Below are 14,502 nucleotides of genomic sequence, written 5' to 3'. Positions count from 1 at the left end.
GCTTCAGTTCCACTTTGTAGCACTGTTACGATTTTGCATCTTCTTAATGAACTGACCCCTTTATCTTGTTTTAATATCAATCCCCCTGATTACTAGTGAAGGTAAACATTAAAAAAAAATCTTTCTGACCACTCAGTTTTCCTCTTTTGTGAGTTGCCTGTTTATGTTATTTGAATATTTTTTTTATCTGTCAGAATTCTTTACATTTTCAGAGCTTTATTATATTATTTCACTCTGTGGCTTGCTTTTAACCTGACTTAAAATGTCTTCTCATCTGTGTATAAAACAATCAAAATTTAAAATCTTTTCCTAATGAATGACACTGTTTTGTCTGGTTTAACAAATCCTTCTCTACGGTGGTGTCATAAAGACATCTGTGTTTTCCTAAAAGTTTAGAGTATTTTCACATTTCACATTTACTTCATTTGGAATTTAATTTTATTTTTGGTGTGAGATCAGGATCTAATTTCATATTTTTACACGAATAGCCAATTTCACTAAAACCACCATAATTTGTCTTTTATATAGCCAATTAACAAAGTTACTGTGCCAATTTTACTACCAAGAATAATGAGTAATAGTTTTTCCCACAACCTTACCAACATTTCTTCCTTACCAGACATCTTTATTTTATACCAACTTCCAGGTACAGGAACTTGCTTTTCTAACTTTCTTTTTGTCTATTCTTGTGTTAATATCGCATTTTTAAAAGTTGCTTTTAAAACAGAATTACCATATGATCTAGCAATTCCAATTCTGGATATATACCCAAAAGAACTGAAAGCAGTCTCACAGAGATATTTGCACATACCACGTTCATAGCTGCATTCATAATAGCTAAACGCAACTCAAGTGTCCACTGAAGGATGAATAGATAAACCAAATGTGGTATATACTTACAATGGAATAATATTCAGCCTTAAATAAGAAGAAATTCTAACACATGCTACAACACGGATGAACCTTGAGGATGTTATGCTAAGTTAGTCACAAAAGACAAATACTGTATGATTCCACTTACATGAGGTGCCTCAAATAGTCAAATCGATAGAGCAGAAAGAGTTGTGGTTGCCAGGGACTGGCAGTAGAGGTGAACGGGGAGTTGTTTAATGGGTATAAAATTTCAGTTCTGCAAGATGAAAAGAGTTCTGGGGATTGGCTGCACAACAGTGAGAATACACCTAACACTACTGAACTGCACACTTTAAAATGGTTATTTAAATGGTAAGTCTTTTATGTATATTTTACCCTATTTAAAACTAACAGGAAAAAACAACCCCCCAAAAACCTGTTCTTCTAGAAAAAAAAAATCTGCATTTAATAGTTCTCTTAGTCTTTGGTGTTCTGCAGTTTCACCACGATGTGTCCAAGTATAGAATTCCTTATTTTAATCCTGCTCAAGAATAAGTGCTTCTTGAATCTAATTCAAATATTCCACAACCCTGAAAAATTCTTAGTTATTACTCTTTAAATACTGACCACACCCATTCTCTCTAGTCTCTCTTTTTGACACTCCTGTTAGATTTATGTTCAATCTTTCTTATTTCTCATGTATTTAGCTCCTGCATTGCATTCTAGTAAATTTTCCTCATAGTGTGTATCTTAGTTCTAGTCAAATGTATAGATCTCAAACACTGAACGGAAAAAATTCTTATCTATTCCTTAAAAAAAGTAAGGCTCTATGTTGGCAAACTGTGCTAGAAGTAAAAGTCAAGAGACAGGTGGACATATGACTCATTTCTACAACTCAGGAGAATGTGCCAAAGCCGAAACAATAACAAATATTCAAAGCCAGCATGCTGCTTTGTGTCAAGTGCTAGGTACCTGTGAATGGTACCCAGCCTGATTACATTACATCCCAAAGCCTGGCACACAGCATTTCACACTGCGTCTACGACCTTGGGCAGGAAATTTATTTACTCTTAAGCTTCTTTCTGTGGGTTGCTGTGAGGATCAAATGGGATAAAGTGAGCAAAAGTGCTACACACTAAAGTAGTATTAAGGTATTTTCTCAGTTCTAAAATATTATTAAATGGTCCGGCGCATTATGGATTTTAATTTAGTTTGGGGAAGATGCGGAGAGGAACAGTCCGTTAGACGTACACTTAAGAGATTTCCGATTTGGGAAATTAAAAATATGGAAAAGTCTGCTTTTAGAACTGAAGAACCAGGGTACTTTCTCTGTTATGTCCACACACGTCCTTTTCTTGAATTTGAATGATTTCTCTCTCGCCCAGTGTTAGGTTTTACCAACCTCCAGGTTTTACCAACCTCCTTCCTGACAGCTGTCAGAATTTTCCACAATTTTCCACACTGGATTTCTTGACCCCATTTTCACGGACCGCCTGAGACTGAGGAACTGCCTCGCTCGGACTGGCTTTCGCACGCTCAGCTTAGCTTCTGTACTGTCATTGGCTGTTGCTCTTCCCGGACCCGCCCACAACGACCTCAACCCTGATTGGGTTCCAGTGCCCTTTTGTTATGGCAAAAGGTGGATCCCGAGGGTTTGAGGTAGGACGATTGGGGCGTCGTGTAGCTAATGCGCAGGCGTCCCTTCTTGAGTGGGGATTGGCTGGCGACGGGCCGGGCCGGGGCGGGACTCCAGCCTCGGCGCACGCTCTGTGGGCGGAGAGGGCGGGGTTGCCGGTGGCAGTTGGTCCGAGTGTCCAGGCCTGAGGTATCCTCCTGGTCCCTCCTCCTGCCGGCGCCTCAAACGGCAGGTGAGGGCCGTCGTGGGTCGCGGAGGGCCTGGCCCCGAGCGACTGGAGTTGCGGCCTCGGTACTGACGAGAGCCTGGAGGGAGGGGCGGGATGTACGCGGCTCGGCGTACGGCGACCCGGGAAGAGCGTCCTAAGGCCTGGGCGTTAGGTGGGCGGCCGAGGCCTGGCTCCCCGCAGAACCCCTGTGCAGCCTTTTTTCTCATCCTCTCGTTGTTGAGCGCAGAGGTTCCTTTGTGGAGGGCCGCCCGCGGTCCGTGGCGCGGACTTCCTGCCGCCTTCTCCCCGCGGATCCTGAGGCTAAGGCCTCTGTCCGCCTAGAAGTGGGACTGCGGGAGGGGCGTTCGGGTGGGTTGGGACCTGGCACGCCTGGACTAGCCCGCGGCTTCTCGGCGGAGAACTCGGAGACGGGGGCGGGGAGAGGACGCGGGGGCGGGGAGGGAGCCGAGTGAGCGGTGAAACCAGGGCTGGCGACATCTTTTCAGGCTCTGAAAGTAGCTCCCGGGTTAGTTTCTCAATGGGCATCTTTCAGGGGTCCTGCTGGACAAGTTTGGGGACTTAGGATTGTTGGAAAGGAGAAACAGACATTCCTGAAAGACAGGATTTTCGTTGTGTATCGATTCCAGTACTATGACGTAATAATATTAAGGACTGATGGTGTGCTCTGTTCCCAGCACTGTACCTGAGAATCCAAAGCTCTGCCTATATTTCCATGCGTGTACTCATTCATTGATTAAACTCAATATAGCTAGCCACTCTGGGGATCTCATTTCTGATCAAATATTTGGCCAAACAGTCCCTTAATTTTGTAGAATTTAAAATTGGACTTAACCAGAACAAGTCAGAATTTGAAGGGACTTGAACAAGCCATGTGGAAAGTCGTTGCAGCTTGCAGTGAATGAAATTTACCTTCAGTTTTTTAGATAGTAGAAATAGCAAAGAAATTTGACATCAGGGGTTGCAAAATGTTTTGCAAATTTAGATTAGGGTCATATTAAAGTGTCTTCCATTGCATAATGGAAAAAGCAGGGACTTTATAGTTAGATCTGAGTTCAGATTCTTGGTACAGACTTCGGCTGTGAACTCTAAGGCAAGATGTGTAGCCTTTCTGAGATACAGGGTCCACGTTTGTAAAGTGCCATGTTCTGTTGATTTGATGAGCTAATATATGTAAAGAATTTAGTATATTAATGTACAGTGACGTTTAGTAGTCTTGCTAGTTCCTTTAGTAAGTAGATGACAGATGATGAAAATCAGTTTTAGATGCAGAAAAGTTGAGAGGTTTAGGTTGAGTAGATAAAAGAAAAGTCTCAAAATCTCAGGTCTCCGTTGTGAGCATACTGTGGTGGAGTGGTGGAAAAAACTAGACTGGGACATTGACTGAATGTAGTCTTGGCTCTGTCTATGTAAGTATTACTGTGGTCTTAGGTAGGCCATTATCATCTTGGCCTTGGCTTAGTTGTAAAAATGAGGCAAGTGGACCAGGTAATTTTTAAAAATTCTTCTCGTGGCCTGAAGTACAGCTAAAAGGTAGAAAAGATAATAGCTAACATTATTGAATAACTACTGTGTCTTGTTGCAATCACATTATATATATCAACTCATAATGTTCTCACAACAAAACTATGAGGTACATACTGTTATTAACCTCATTTTACAGATGAGGAAACTGAGGCTGAGATGTTAATCTTACCTAAGGTTCCAGAGCTTATAAATAGGAGAGCTAGCATTTGAATCCAGGTAACCTAAATCCATGTTCTTAATCACTGTGCTAAAACTGCCTTTTATGAAGAGCATGTCATGGTACTGTTGGGCATACTAGAAAAGAAGGTAGAGGTGTACTTGGTAAGATGATAGCCTCTGGTCACAGTTGACTGTGAGGGCATGGAAAATGGGTCAATACTAATGCTTGCCACATTTCTGTATCCTTGTCTTTCCATATTCTTGCTCCCTGGACTTAAGTTATCAGAATAACTCTAGATTCTCTTCCACTGACCAAGGCTAGATGAAGATAGGCACTAAAATTTACTGTGATTTTTGAGAAAAGTTTTATGAGATCTGAGCTCGGCTTAGGTCAGAGTTGAGGAATCCCAGACAGTCATATCCATTGTGGAGAGCTAAGGCAGATTTTGGATAAGCTAAGGCAGATTTTGGATAAACAGATCAGCTTTAGCACCCCACATTTATTTCGGTGTTCCCACACTTGAGATACTTTTGTCTGGGTTCTCTCTCTCTCTCTTTTTTTTTTTTTTTTTGCGGTACGCGGGCCTCTCAGTGTTGTGGCCTCTCCCGTTGCGGAGCACAGGCTCCGGACGCACAGGCTCAGCGGCCATAGCTCACGGGCCGAGCCACTCGAAGGCACGTGGGATCTTCCCGGACCGGGGCACGAACCCGTGTCCCCTGCATCGGCAGGCGGACTCTCAACCACTGCGCCACCAGGGAAGCCCCTGGGTTCTCTCTCTTTTAATGTCAGGTTTGGATTTATGTGTAGGAGCAGAAGGAGTCGAAAATGAACTCCTAAGAGCACATCTGACACAGCATTGGATTGATATGATAGCAACTATAGATTGAGAAGAATTTTATAGTTGAAAAATTCAATCTTGTGTCGAGTACATATTATGATGTAGTACTGTGCTAATGTAGGCATTGCAAAGTTTGAGGATTGACCCTATTTTGAAGGAAGTAAAATCCATGGCTAAAATACTTTGACTTAAAGAGCTCAGCAAACCTTTTGATCCCATATATAAAATAAATCTGTTTATAACTCTGGATGTCCTGACAGACTTAGAATATATACAGGAGTAGCGTTTTGAGACTGGTCTATTTGATCACATCACAATAAGAAAAAATTGCTACTTGTGTTTTTTTGTTGTCATGCAGAGGCAGCCGGTGATACTCTGGTGTTGCACACGGCTGCCATATACAGTTGGGCAGGTTTTGCACTGTTCAGCCCTCAGGGCAATCTTACATGGGCTATGATGTGAGTAGTGCTGTCTTGGGTTATGTGGTATATCCTATAGCACTGTCCTTGCGCCCTGCTTTTGTGCTCTTGCTTCCACCCCAATCTGGATGTGTTTTTCTAAGAGTAATTTTCTACTGTTTGGGTTATATGTGGCCAAAATTTCAGAAACTGGCTTCTTTTTCCTTACCTACTACATTGGTCAGCCTGGAACACTTTGCATTTATGGAAGACTTCTGGGTTTAATTTTAGTATTAGACTAAAATACGGGCAAAAGAAGTATAACCCATCCCTATACTAGATCTGATTTCAAAGTTGAGTGCATTGATTTTGTGATTATCTGTTGCTTTGACTTGTGTATCATATCACTCTTCTCAGCTGTCATGAGAATTCTGTGTCAGGTGTATTCTTAAAAAGACTGGATATTAGAAATCTGGAGGATTTAATATACAGGTTTCCCCCTACTATCTGAAAGTAGAGCATTCCTACCTTTTGTAAGCTGAAATGGCGTAAAGTGATGAAGCAGTTATCTTAGGACACATCTTGCTAACAGATGCACAAAATAAATAGAACACGGATGCTCACAGACACAGGTCAAAGCTGTGGTGGCTTGAGGCTGAGATGCTGAGTGTAGTTCTCAGGGAAGGAGCTTGGTGTCACTGCTCAGAGTGAGTGCTGCCTCTGTAACACCTTGCTGCAAAACAAACGCTGAATGCTATTTTTGTTTTTTGCCTTTTTTCACGAAAGTGAAAATCCTCATCAGATTTCTTTTGTTTAGCAAAACAGGTACTAATGTAGGTCTTTCATACAAGTGAAGTGGCATAAAGCAAACTTGTAAAAAATGGGGAATACTTCTCTCATGTAGCAGGGAAGATAGCCAAGTGGAAGTCAGCTGTTGCTGACTATTCCCAAGATCACTTACTTTTGCTTTTGGCTGTTACCTCTGTCATCCCTCCCAGACAAGTATCAATAGTTGAAGTGGTATGAAAGTGCTCTTCTCTCGGGGAAGGGCCAAATAAAGTTTTCACTGCTAGCACTCTTCCTCTTCAATTATAAAGACACATTGATTGAATGGAGAAGAATAATTTTTGAAGTGTGGTCTTCGAATACTATTATACAAAGCATTTAATGACTTAAAGAATTTTTGAAAAGAATTTCATAATCTGTTTGGATTTATGTGTGTGTGTGTATAGACATATATATACACATATACACACATATTTATACAGTTGACCCTTGAACAACGATGGTTAGGGGTGCCGACCCTCTGCATGATTGAAAATCCACATATAACTTTACAGCCAGCCTGCCATATACGCAATTCCGCATCTGCAGATTGAACCAACTGTAGGTCGTGTAGTTCTGTAGTAGTATTTATTGAAAAAAATTTGAGTGTAAGTGGACCCGCATAGTTCTAACCCTTGTTCAAGGGTCATCTATGTGTGTGTGTGTGTGTGTACGCAACTATATCTACCTATCTATCTTAAAACTTTTTCTGAAGTACAAAGAACCTGATAATTAAAACCAGTGAGGGAGGGGCTTCCCTGGTGGCGCAGTGGTTGAGAGTCCGCCTGCCGATGCAGGGGACATGAGTTCGCGCCCTGATCCGGGAAGATCCCACATACCGCGGAGTGGCTGGGCCCATGAGCCATGGCCGCTGAGTCTGCTCGTCCGGAGCCTGTGCTCCGCAACCGGGAGAGACCACGACAGTGAGAGGCCCGCGTACCGCAAAAAAAAAAAAAAAAAAAACAGGGAGAGTAGCGCTAATGCTGTATAAGTGGGAAGACTTGGGGTAGATGTATTAAGCATTATTTTTAGTGTTACTTCTTTAATAAAGCTATATGTAAAGGAGGTTTAATATCTTTTTTAGACTGAGTGATATCTTACTTGAGAGGTAGTTTATACATGTGTACACTGAGCATTCTATTGCCATGTTCATGCCAGCATCTGAAGTGTCATGAGGGAATATACAATACACTGATCACTGTTTTGATTGTGATTCTAGTTCTGGTATGTAGACATCCTTGTTCAGTAGGTTTGGGTTCTACTGTTCAGCATATGGAGGCATAACAACACCTTGGGTATAGTAGGTGCTCAGTAAATACTTGAAGAAAGAGTAACAACATTGACTAAGATCTAAGTTGCTTCACTGAGTAAATTAGATTGGTTAACAAATCTGTTTTCAGTAATAATCTGGTACATTATTTAATAAATTTTGAGTACATTGCATGTGAAATGAATGTTAGCAATAGAGCAGAACATGTTTCACAAGGATTTAGTGCTCTAATATTTTGGAGCCTTTTATGGACACAAGAAAATGTTAATATTTATTTACTCATTTACATCCTAATTAATCTATTTTAACTATAACCAGGAGGTGACAAGTACATATTTTTCATTTAACCCATATTAGTGTTTCAGATAACGAGTATTTTTCTTTTGAATTTTATGTTTAAAAAGTGTTAATTGGTATATATGAAACAATGTTTTAATAATGAAGAATATTTTTAGAGAGATTTGTCTTCCTTGCTGCCATTATCCTTAATGTAAGAGCTTTTTCAATTTGCTGTGCGTTCTTTATCCATACTGAAGATTTTTCACATAATTTACATCAGTGAATATACAATGGCATAAACATTCTTTCATGTTATTATAGTCATAATTATTTTTAGTAGCCATTCCATTAGAAATGGCAACTATAATCAGCCAGGCTCTGAATGGACAGTTTATGTTGTTTCCAGTTTACTGGGTTATAAATAAGGTTGAAGTAGATTTTTATAGATGTAATTTTTTTCCTTCTTAATTTTCCTTAGGCTAAATTTCCAAGAGTAAAATTACTTTGTAAAAAATATTTAAATGTTTTTATGAATCTTGTTTATTACTGTACTGCTTTCCAAAAATATTACGTTTAAAATTTGTGTCCAATATTTTGTGTTAGTTTTTCCATAACTTCACTAGCATTGATCATTATCTTGTTTTAGAAAAATATTTTACGAAATATACAGTGGTATTTTATTATGCATTTCTTTGAGTACCAAGAAACTCAACATTTTCTCTTACTTACTTAATACTTCTCTTTGTAAACTGTAAATATTCTTTGCTTATTTCCCCACTGGGTATTTATTCTTAGTAAAGCATGTGAAAAGGGTCCTACTGGGTCACTTAATTTTCTTTTGAAAAACAAGCTTATATTTCATTACTCTATGTGTCTGTGTTTCTAACTTTTTCTCATTGCAGACCATTCATCAAGAATTTTGTATCCAAGGCCCGAAAGTTTGTTACCGAAGATGATGAATGCTGACATGGATGGTATGTTCTTCGTTTTCCTTTTTGTATGTTCCTGGTTTTGTGGCGCATACATTGCTTTATTAAGCAATAGAAAGATCAGAGAATCAATACTTAGAAGGCTTTGATCTTGGCCAGTGTACTTATTTATAATCCCATCTAGTTCTAGAAAAGATTTAAGGCAACTTCCATTCTTTAACTCTGAGATGTTGGCAGAACGTTTTACCTTCACCTTGGTGTCCTCATCTGCCATGTGGGATATAACCTTTTATTTTACAGGGCTCTTGTATAAGTCAAGTAAGAATGAATATAAACCATTTTGCAGATCTTTTAAGTGCTATACTACACAAATGGTAGCTAATATTAATAGTAAATCTGAACCTTTTCATTACAGCAGTTGATGCTGAAAATCAGGTGGAACTGGAGGAGAAAACACGACTTATTAATCAAGTGTTGGAACTCCAACACACCCTTGAAGGTTAGCTTGCATTTTGTATTTTTCTTGACTAACATCCAGGTAATTGAAATTGTAATTGTAAGCAAATTGCTAAATTTTGTTTGTTACTGTGCAGTTTTTAAAAGTATAAATTTCAAAGTCTGCTTTGTTTTTTTCCTCTCCTGCCTGTAGCTTTGGCTGGTAATTTCAAAGAACAGATACGTTTCAATAAGGAAGTCAAATAGTGTTCTTATGCTTCCCTCTTTAAGGTCTAACATAATGAGCCCCGTTTAAGTCCCTGCATTGTGTTACTAAGTCCACTTTAATAAAGCTTATTTGAGTGTAAAATCAGTGTATTAGCCTCAGGGATTATAAGGGAACTGATCTGAGTTTTTCCATTTTCTAAATGTCTTGCATAAAATTAATTCCACCAGTGAAACATCTTTTGGTTTTCAACGAAATTAAGAGGTGGTGGTGTTTTTTTCTGAAAACAGGTTGAGCAGATCATGTCATTCCAGTGGCTTCCCATTTCACAGTTAATGGAAGCCAGGTTCCTCTCTGTAAGTCTCTCACTTCCCTTTTACCTTTCAGTCCTGTCCCATTCCCTGACTGGGACACTTCAGCCTCCTTGCTGTTCTTTCAGCAAGCTTCTCCTCAGGGTCTTAGCAGTTGCTGTTCCCCTGTGCTTGAATCTTTTCCCTTAGTCATTTGCATATCCATGTGGCTCATTCCCTTACTTCCTTTAGGTCTCTAGCAAAATTTCCTTAATCAAAATAGCTATCCCTGACTATACTGTATCACAGGACAACCGCCCTTGGCTTCCTGTGACCCTTACCCTTCTTGCTTTTTCTCCTGACCCCCACCCACCCTAAGCCCCATTAGAATGTCAGCTGGTTAAGGGCAGGGACCTTTTTTGTTACTGTTGCCTCTAGAACAGTGCCTGTCTCTTAGAAGGCACCTCAGTAACTTAGTTGCTGAATGACTGAGGTGTGGTATCTTCTTTTTTTAATCATCAAGACCTGCTCTTTTGAATTTCTTGCTAATGTAAAAATACAAAATGATCAATTGCTTGGAAACTGACTGCCTATATCCAGTATGTGAATTCAGTTATGTTCACCTACTACACTGTCTTAAATATTACTAGTAAAGACATTATGGTTTTTTGATGATATGAACCAAAATTCACATTTTAAAAACAGTGTTTTTTTAAATAACCATTTTAAGAGTTAACTACTTAACAAAAATGCTGTTTAAAGAATAACAAAGAATAACATTTAGTCTAATGTGAAATCTCTTTTTAGGAATTTTGGCTATTGATTTGCACTCAGTTTACTTTCTTTACCTTAACTTCTAAAGTAGTCTGAGTTTAAAAACAGAAAATTTAAGGATTGTATTTCTTTTAAGAATGAATCTTAATAAGCATTTTATAACACGGAGTCATTGCCATCATTTTATTGACAATGCGCTTTTTTATTTTTCATATAGATCTCTCTGCAAGAGTAGATGCAGTTAAGGAAGAAAATCTGAAGCTAAAATCAGAAAACCAAGTTCTTGGACAATATATAGAAAACCTCATGTCAGCTTCTAGTGTTTTTCAAACAACTGACACAAAAAGCAAAAGAAAATAAGGGATTGATATCCCTTATGTCTTACGGAATTGCTGCTGATCTTTTTTTCTTTAAAACTTGGATAGATTCCAAAAGTTATAGTACTTTTGTTTGTGGCTTCACTGAGTATTTATGAAGATAATGTCAGACCTAAGCAAAATTAAGAGCCTAACAGAAGACTTTCATGAGTTTGTGTATTATGTTAGTCTATGAAAATGTGCAAAGGTATTGTAGAGACTTTATAATTAGAAATGCATATATTTATGAAACTTGAAAATGAATGTTATATCAAACTTGCTTTGATTTATAGGTTTAGCATTGTCTTTTATTATAGGCATAGTTAGAGATACAAGAAAATAACCACCGTGTTGTGAAAAAGTGACCAAAATCACGTACTGAATGCACAGCTTTATATACCCTGTCCACCATCGTGTGCCTCTTCTCCATTTGCTTTCTTCCCATTTTCCTTTCCCTAAGGAAAAAATTGGTTTCACATTTGTAAAAAGTAATTTCAGTAGTTAATCATCTAAGAGAGTAGCCCGAACTCTGTTGAAACTTAACCAAAATAAGATATTTTCTCAGTTTAGGGCTTATTTGTTATATTTAGTAATAAGATAGGATAGTTGGTTTCTGTTTAATCAATTGAAAACGGGGGCTATAAAGGTGAAGATTTTTCTTTGAAACTGAATTATCGTATTGGGAAGATTTGTTGTTAAAAACTTCCTTTGCACAAAATAATCCACTTGATACCTGAAAAGATGAGCTCTGGTTGTGTGTGTGTTTGAAATAGAAAATTTTGAGGAAAAATAGAAATAGAGTAGGAGAAGTATTCAATACTTGGTAAGTACTTGTAACCAACTCCAAACAGTTTTACTCCAGATTTGTGTTATCTCTGGCACAGATTAGATTTGGGCCGGGGGGGGGGGGGGAATATATAAGAAAATGGATTAAGTTTGGCTAACCTTATATAAACCGTATCTAGAAGAGAATAAAATTTGGTCTCAGGTTTATTTGCAGTACCCAGATGATCAACTTTGCAAAGTCCCTTAAAAAGTGTATTAGTATCAGAATCATGAATAAAATGGGAGAGTTTTACATGTATACTAATTGATGCTTTCTCAGTATCTTATCTCACTACTTCTCCCAGAATTTTCTGTAAACCCAACTACTGGTTTGCAGAGTTTTAGTCATTTAACACTTTTTTAAAATTTAGTTTGTACATTCCATTTGGTAAAGAAATCAGTATCAGAAGTAATGTTAAAATATTAAATAGGAAAAGAGATCCACTAATATAGTTTATGGTTATTAAATTTAGGCTGATCATGGAATAATCTTAATGTTTGTATTGGTGTTAAGATTTGATGACTTTAGCTGTATGAATATATAATAGTCATACTGCAAACATTTTGCATCCCTTTGTGACCTAATTTTTAAACATTTAAAACTGTATTGCCATTATGCTTTGCTGTTTAATAAAAAGCTGTTTCAAAGATTGCATGTGTTTTGATATTGTTGTGTAAGTAACTGGGATATATACAGTGGTGCAGTGGTGTATCGGGGTTGTTCAAAGCCACAGGATAAGTAGCATATCTTATTTAAGTACCAGTTACTGGATGTTTAAGGGAATACTATTTTTTTAAACTAATTTATTTGTATTATTTTTGGCTGCATTGGGTCTTTGTTGCTGCATGTGGGCCTTCTCTAGTAGTGGCGAGTGGGGGCTACTCTTCATTGCGGTGCACAGGCTTATTGCGGTGGCTTCTCTTGTCGCGGAGCACGGGCTCTAGGCGCGCAGGCTTCAGTAGTGGTGGCTCAGAGGCTCTAGAGCGCAGGCTCTGTAGCTGTGGCGCATGGGCTTAGTTTCTCCGCAGCATGTGGGATCTTCCAGGACCAGGGCTCGAACCCGTGTCCCCTGCATTGGCAGGTGGATTCTCAACCAGTGCGCCACCAGGGAAGTCCGGGGATACTATTCTTGTTAAAACAAATATAGGATATTATACCTTAATTTAAAAAATAAAAGCAAAGAATTCAAAGAAAAGGATCCAAGATTGCCAGGGGAAAGGTGGTTGTATTTTTTAGGTTAGGCTAAGCTCTTGTAACGAGATGCAGTGGTAAAAAAACCAAGTTTCTCTTCCAACTAATGGTTCTGAGGTGAGCATTGTAAACTAACAAACAGGCTTTGTGAGCTGAGGATTTCTCTGCCATTTTCAACCGTGGCTTCCAAGTCACACTAGTTATCACCATTCTGATTTGCAGAAAAATGCATGGGGTACACATGCACGGTTTTTGGGTTGGGCCTGCCTGGAAATGGCTCATGTCTTCTCACATTCCCAAGGGCGTGGGGATTTAGATGCAAGAGTGGCTGAGAAATGTAGTTGCTGGCTGGAAGCCATATTCCAGCTATGACTTTATTATGGAAGCCGACAGAGGATGAGGGTGGCAGCAGCTTCAGGCACAGCCCTCTTCTCTCGCTATTAAGTATCTGTGCCCAGCCTTCTTCCCATACACACAACGTACTCAACCTCTCCTCATCCAGTTACTGACTTGGCTCAAAATCTAGGATCTCTGTCAAGGTCTGTCAGTTGTAGATGTGACTCCTAATAGTCTGACCGCCTCTAAACTGATGACAGATTATTTGCTCTGCCCATTTATAATGGTGTAGTGGGGATAGGATACCTAAATAGGAACTCGAAATATGGACAACGGAATAAAGGGAAACACATCAAAGCAGTTGTGGAATACTCCTGGGAGAGAGACCCTGTAAAGATCCTGTCTCTGATAGTGGACGAAGTTCCTTGATTAGACCCTGACTGTAATCTCTGGCAAGGGACTTCCCTTACCCATTGCTCTCCATGGCTTCCCCCAACTGGAAAGTTACTCCTTGTCCATTCCTCTCATGGGAGTTGTGAAAGCAGTCCAATTCGCGCTGGTGTGAGTCTGCTGCCCATCGTTTGTAGGCCAAGCTCACATTTCTTGGGCTGTACAACTCCCTCAAAAACAACCTTGTTGTCGATATGCTTCAGTTCCATAGGCTAGGAATCACAATCAAGCTCTTTTCTAGACCAAATTCTCAAAAGTTTGCTTGCTTTCCTTCCTCACAGGACCCTGCCTCTCTTTAATGGAGGCTACTTTGAAACCAACTGAAAATAAGACTGCACTGGGACTGCAACACCCAGGTGTCACTGCAGGGCTGGGTCCCTTTGATTGCCTTAACACTTGGAAGAGAAGTCTTAACTGGCCTTCCCCTTCTACCTCCCACACCTCAAAAATAAAACCATTTTGAACTTTTTCTGCTATTCAGGGTACAGAAGCAATTAGTTTTTCTAATCTTGTGAGGTACCTAATATGTGTGATCCTTCTCTATTCCCTTCCATCTCTGCTTGGACACTGGTAAGTTCCTTCCTGCGATACCTTGCTAAAAGCATCAAGGAACAGCCAATTCATTTCACATTTTGGCTTATCCAACTGCTGTCCTACAGCTGTTAACTCAAGTGACAA

The 14,502-nt window shown here is 39.4% G+C and overlaps 1 protein-coding gene across 1 annotated transcript; it reads left to right on the top strand.

Moving 5' to 3' along the window:
• Positions 1 to 2,524: 2,524 nt before the first annotated feature.
• On the top strand, positions 2,525 to 12,494 carry SCOC (short coiled-coil protein). The gene is made up of 4 exons (XM_022582459.2): positions 2,525 to 2,720; positions 8,914 to 8,985; positions 9,356 to 9,439; positions 10,883 to 12,494. Exons 1-4 carry the CDS (start codon positions 2,540 to 2,542, stop codon positions 11,023 to 11,025), a joined length of 480 nt encoding a protein of 159 aa, XP_022438167.2. The 5' UTR covers positions 2,525 to 2,539; the 3' UTR covers positions 11,026 to 12,494.
• The last annotated feature ends 2,008 nt before the right edge of the window (positions 12,495 to 14,502 follow it).

This window comes from Delphinapterus leucas, chromosome 5 (assembly GCF_059928025.1).
Source record: "Delphinapterus leucas isolate spDelLeu-1000000601 "Yukka" chromosome 5, BTC_Dleu_Yukka2, whole genome shotgun sequence".
Lineage (NCBI taxonomy): Eukaryota > Metazoa > Chordata > Mammalia > Artiodactyla > Monodontidae > Delphinapterus > Delphinapterus leucas.
The sequence above is the reverse complement of the archived record's forward strand: the minus strand, read 5'-3'. Positions and strand labels throughout refer to the sequence as shown.

Excerpts from the sequence above, each read along its gene's own strand:
- SCOC (XM_022582459.2), top strand. The coding sequence starts at position 2,540 with ATGCGCAGGCGTCCCTTCTTGAGTGGGGATTGGCTGGCGACGGGCCGG. Across the intron at positions 2,721-8,913 it reads GCCGGCGCCTCAAACGGCAG|ACCATTCATCAAGAATTTTG; the intron begins GTGAGGGCCGTC and ends TTCTCATTGCAG. Across the intron at positions 8,986-9,355 it reads GATGAATGCTGACATGGATG|CAGTTGATGCTGAAAATCAG; the intron begins GTATGTTCTTCG and ends TTTTCATTACAG.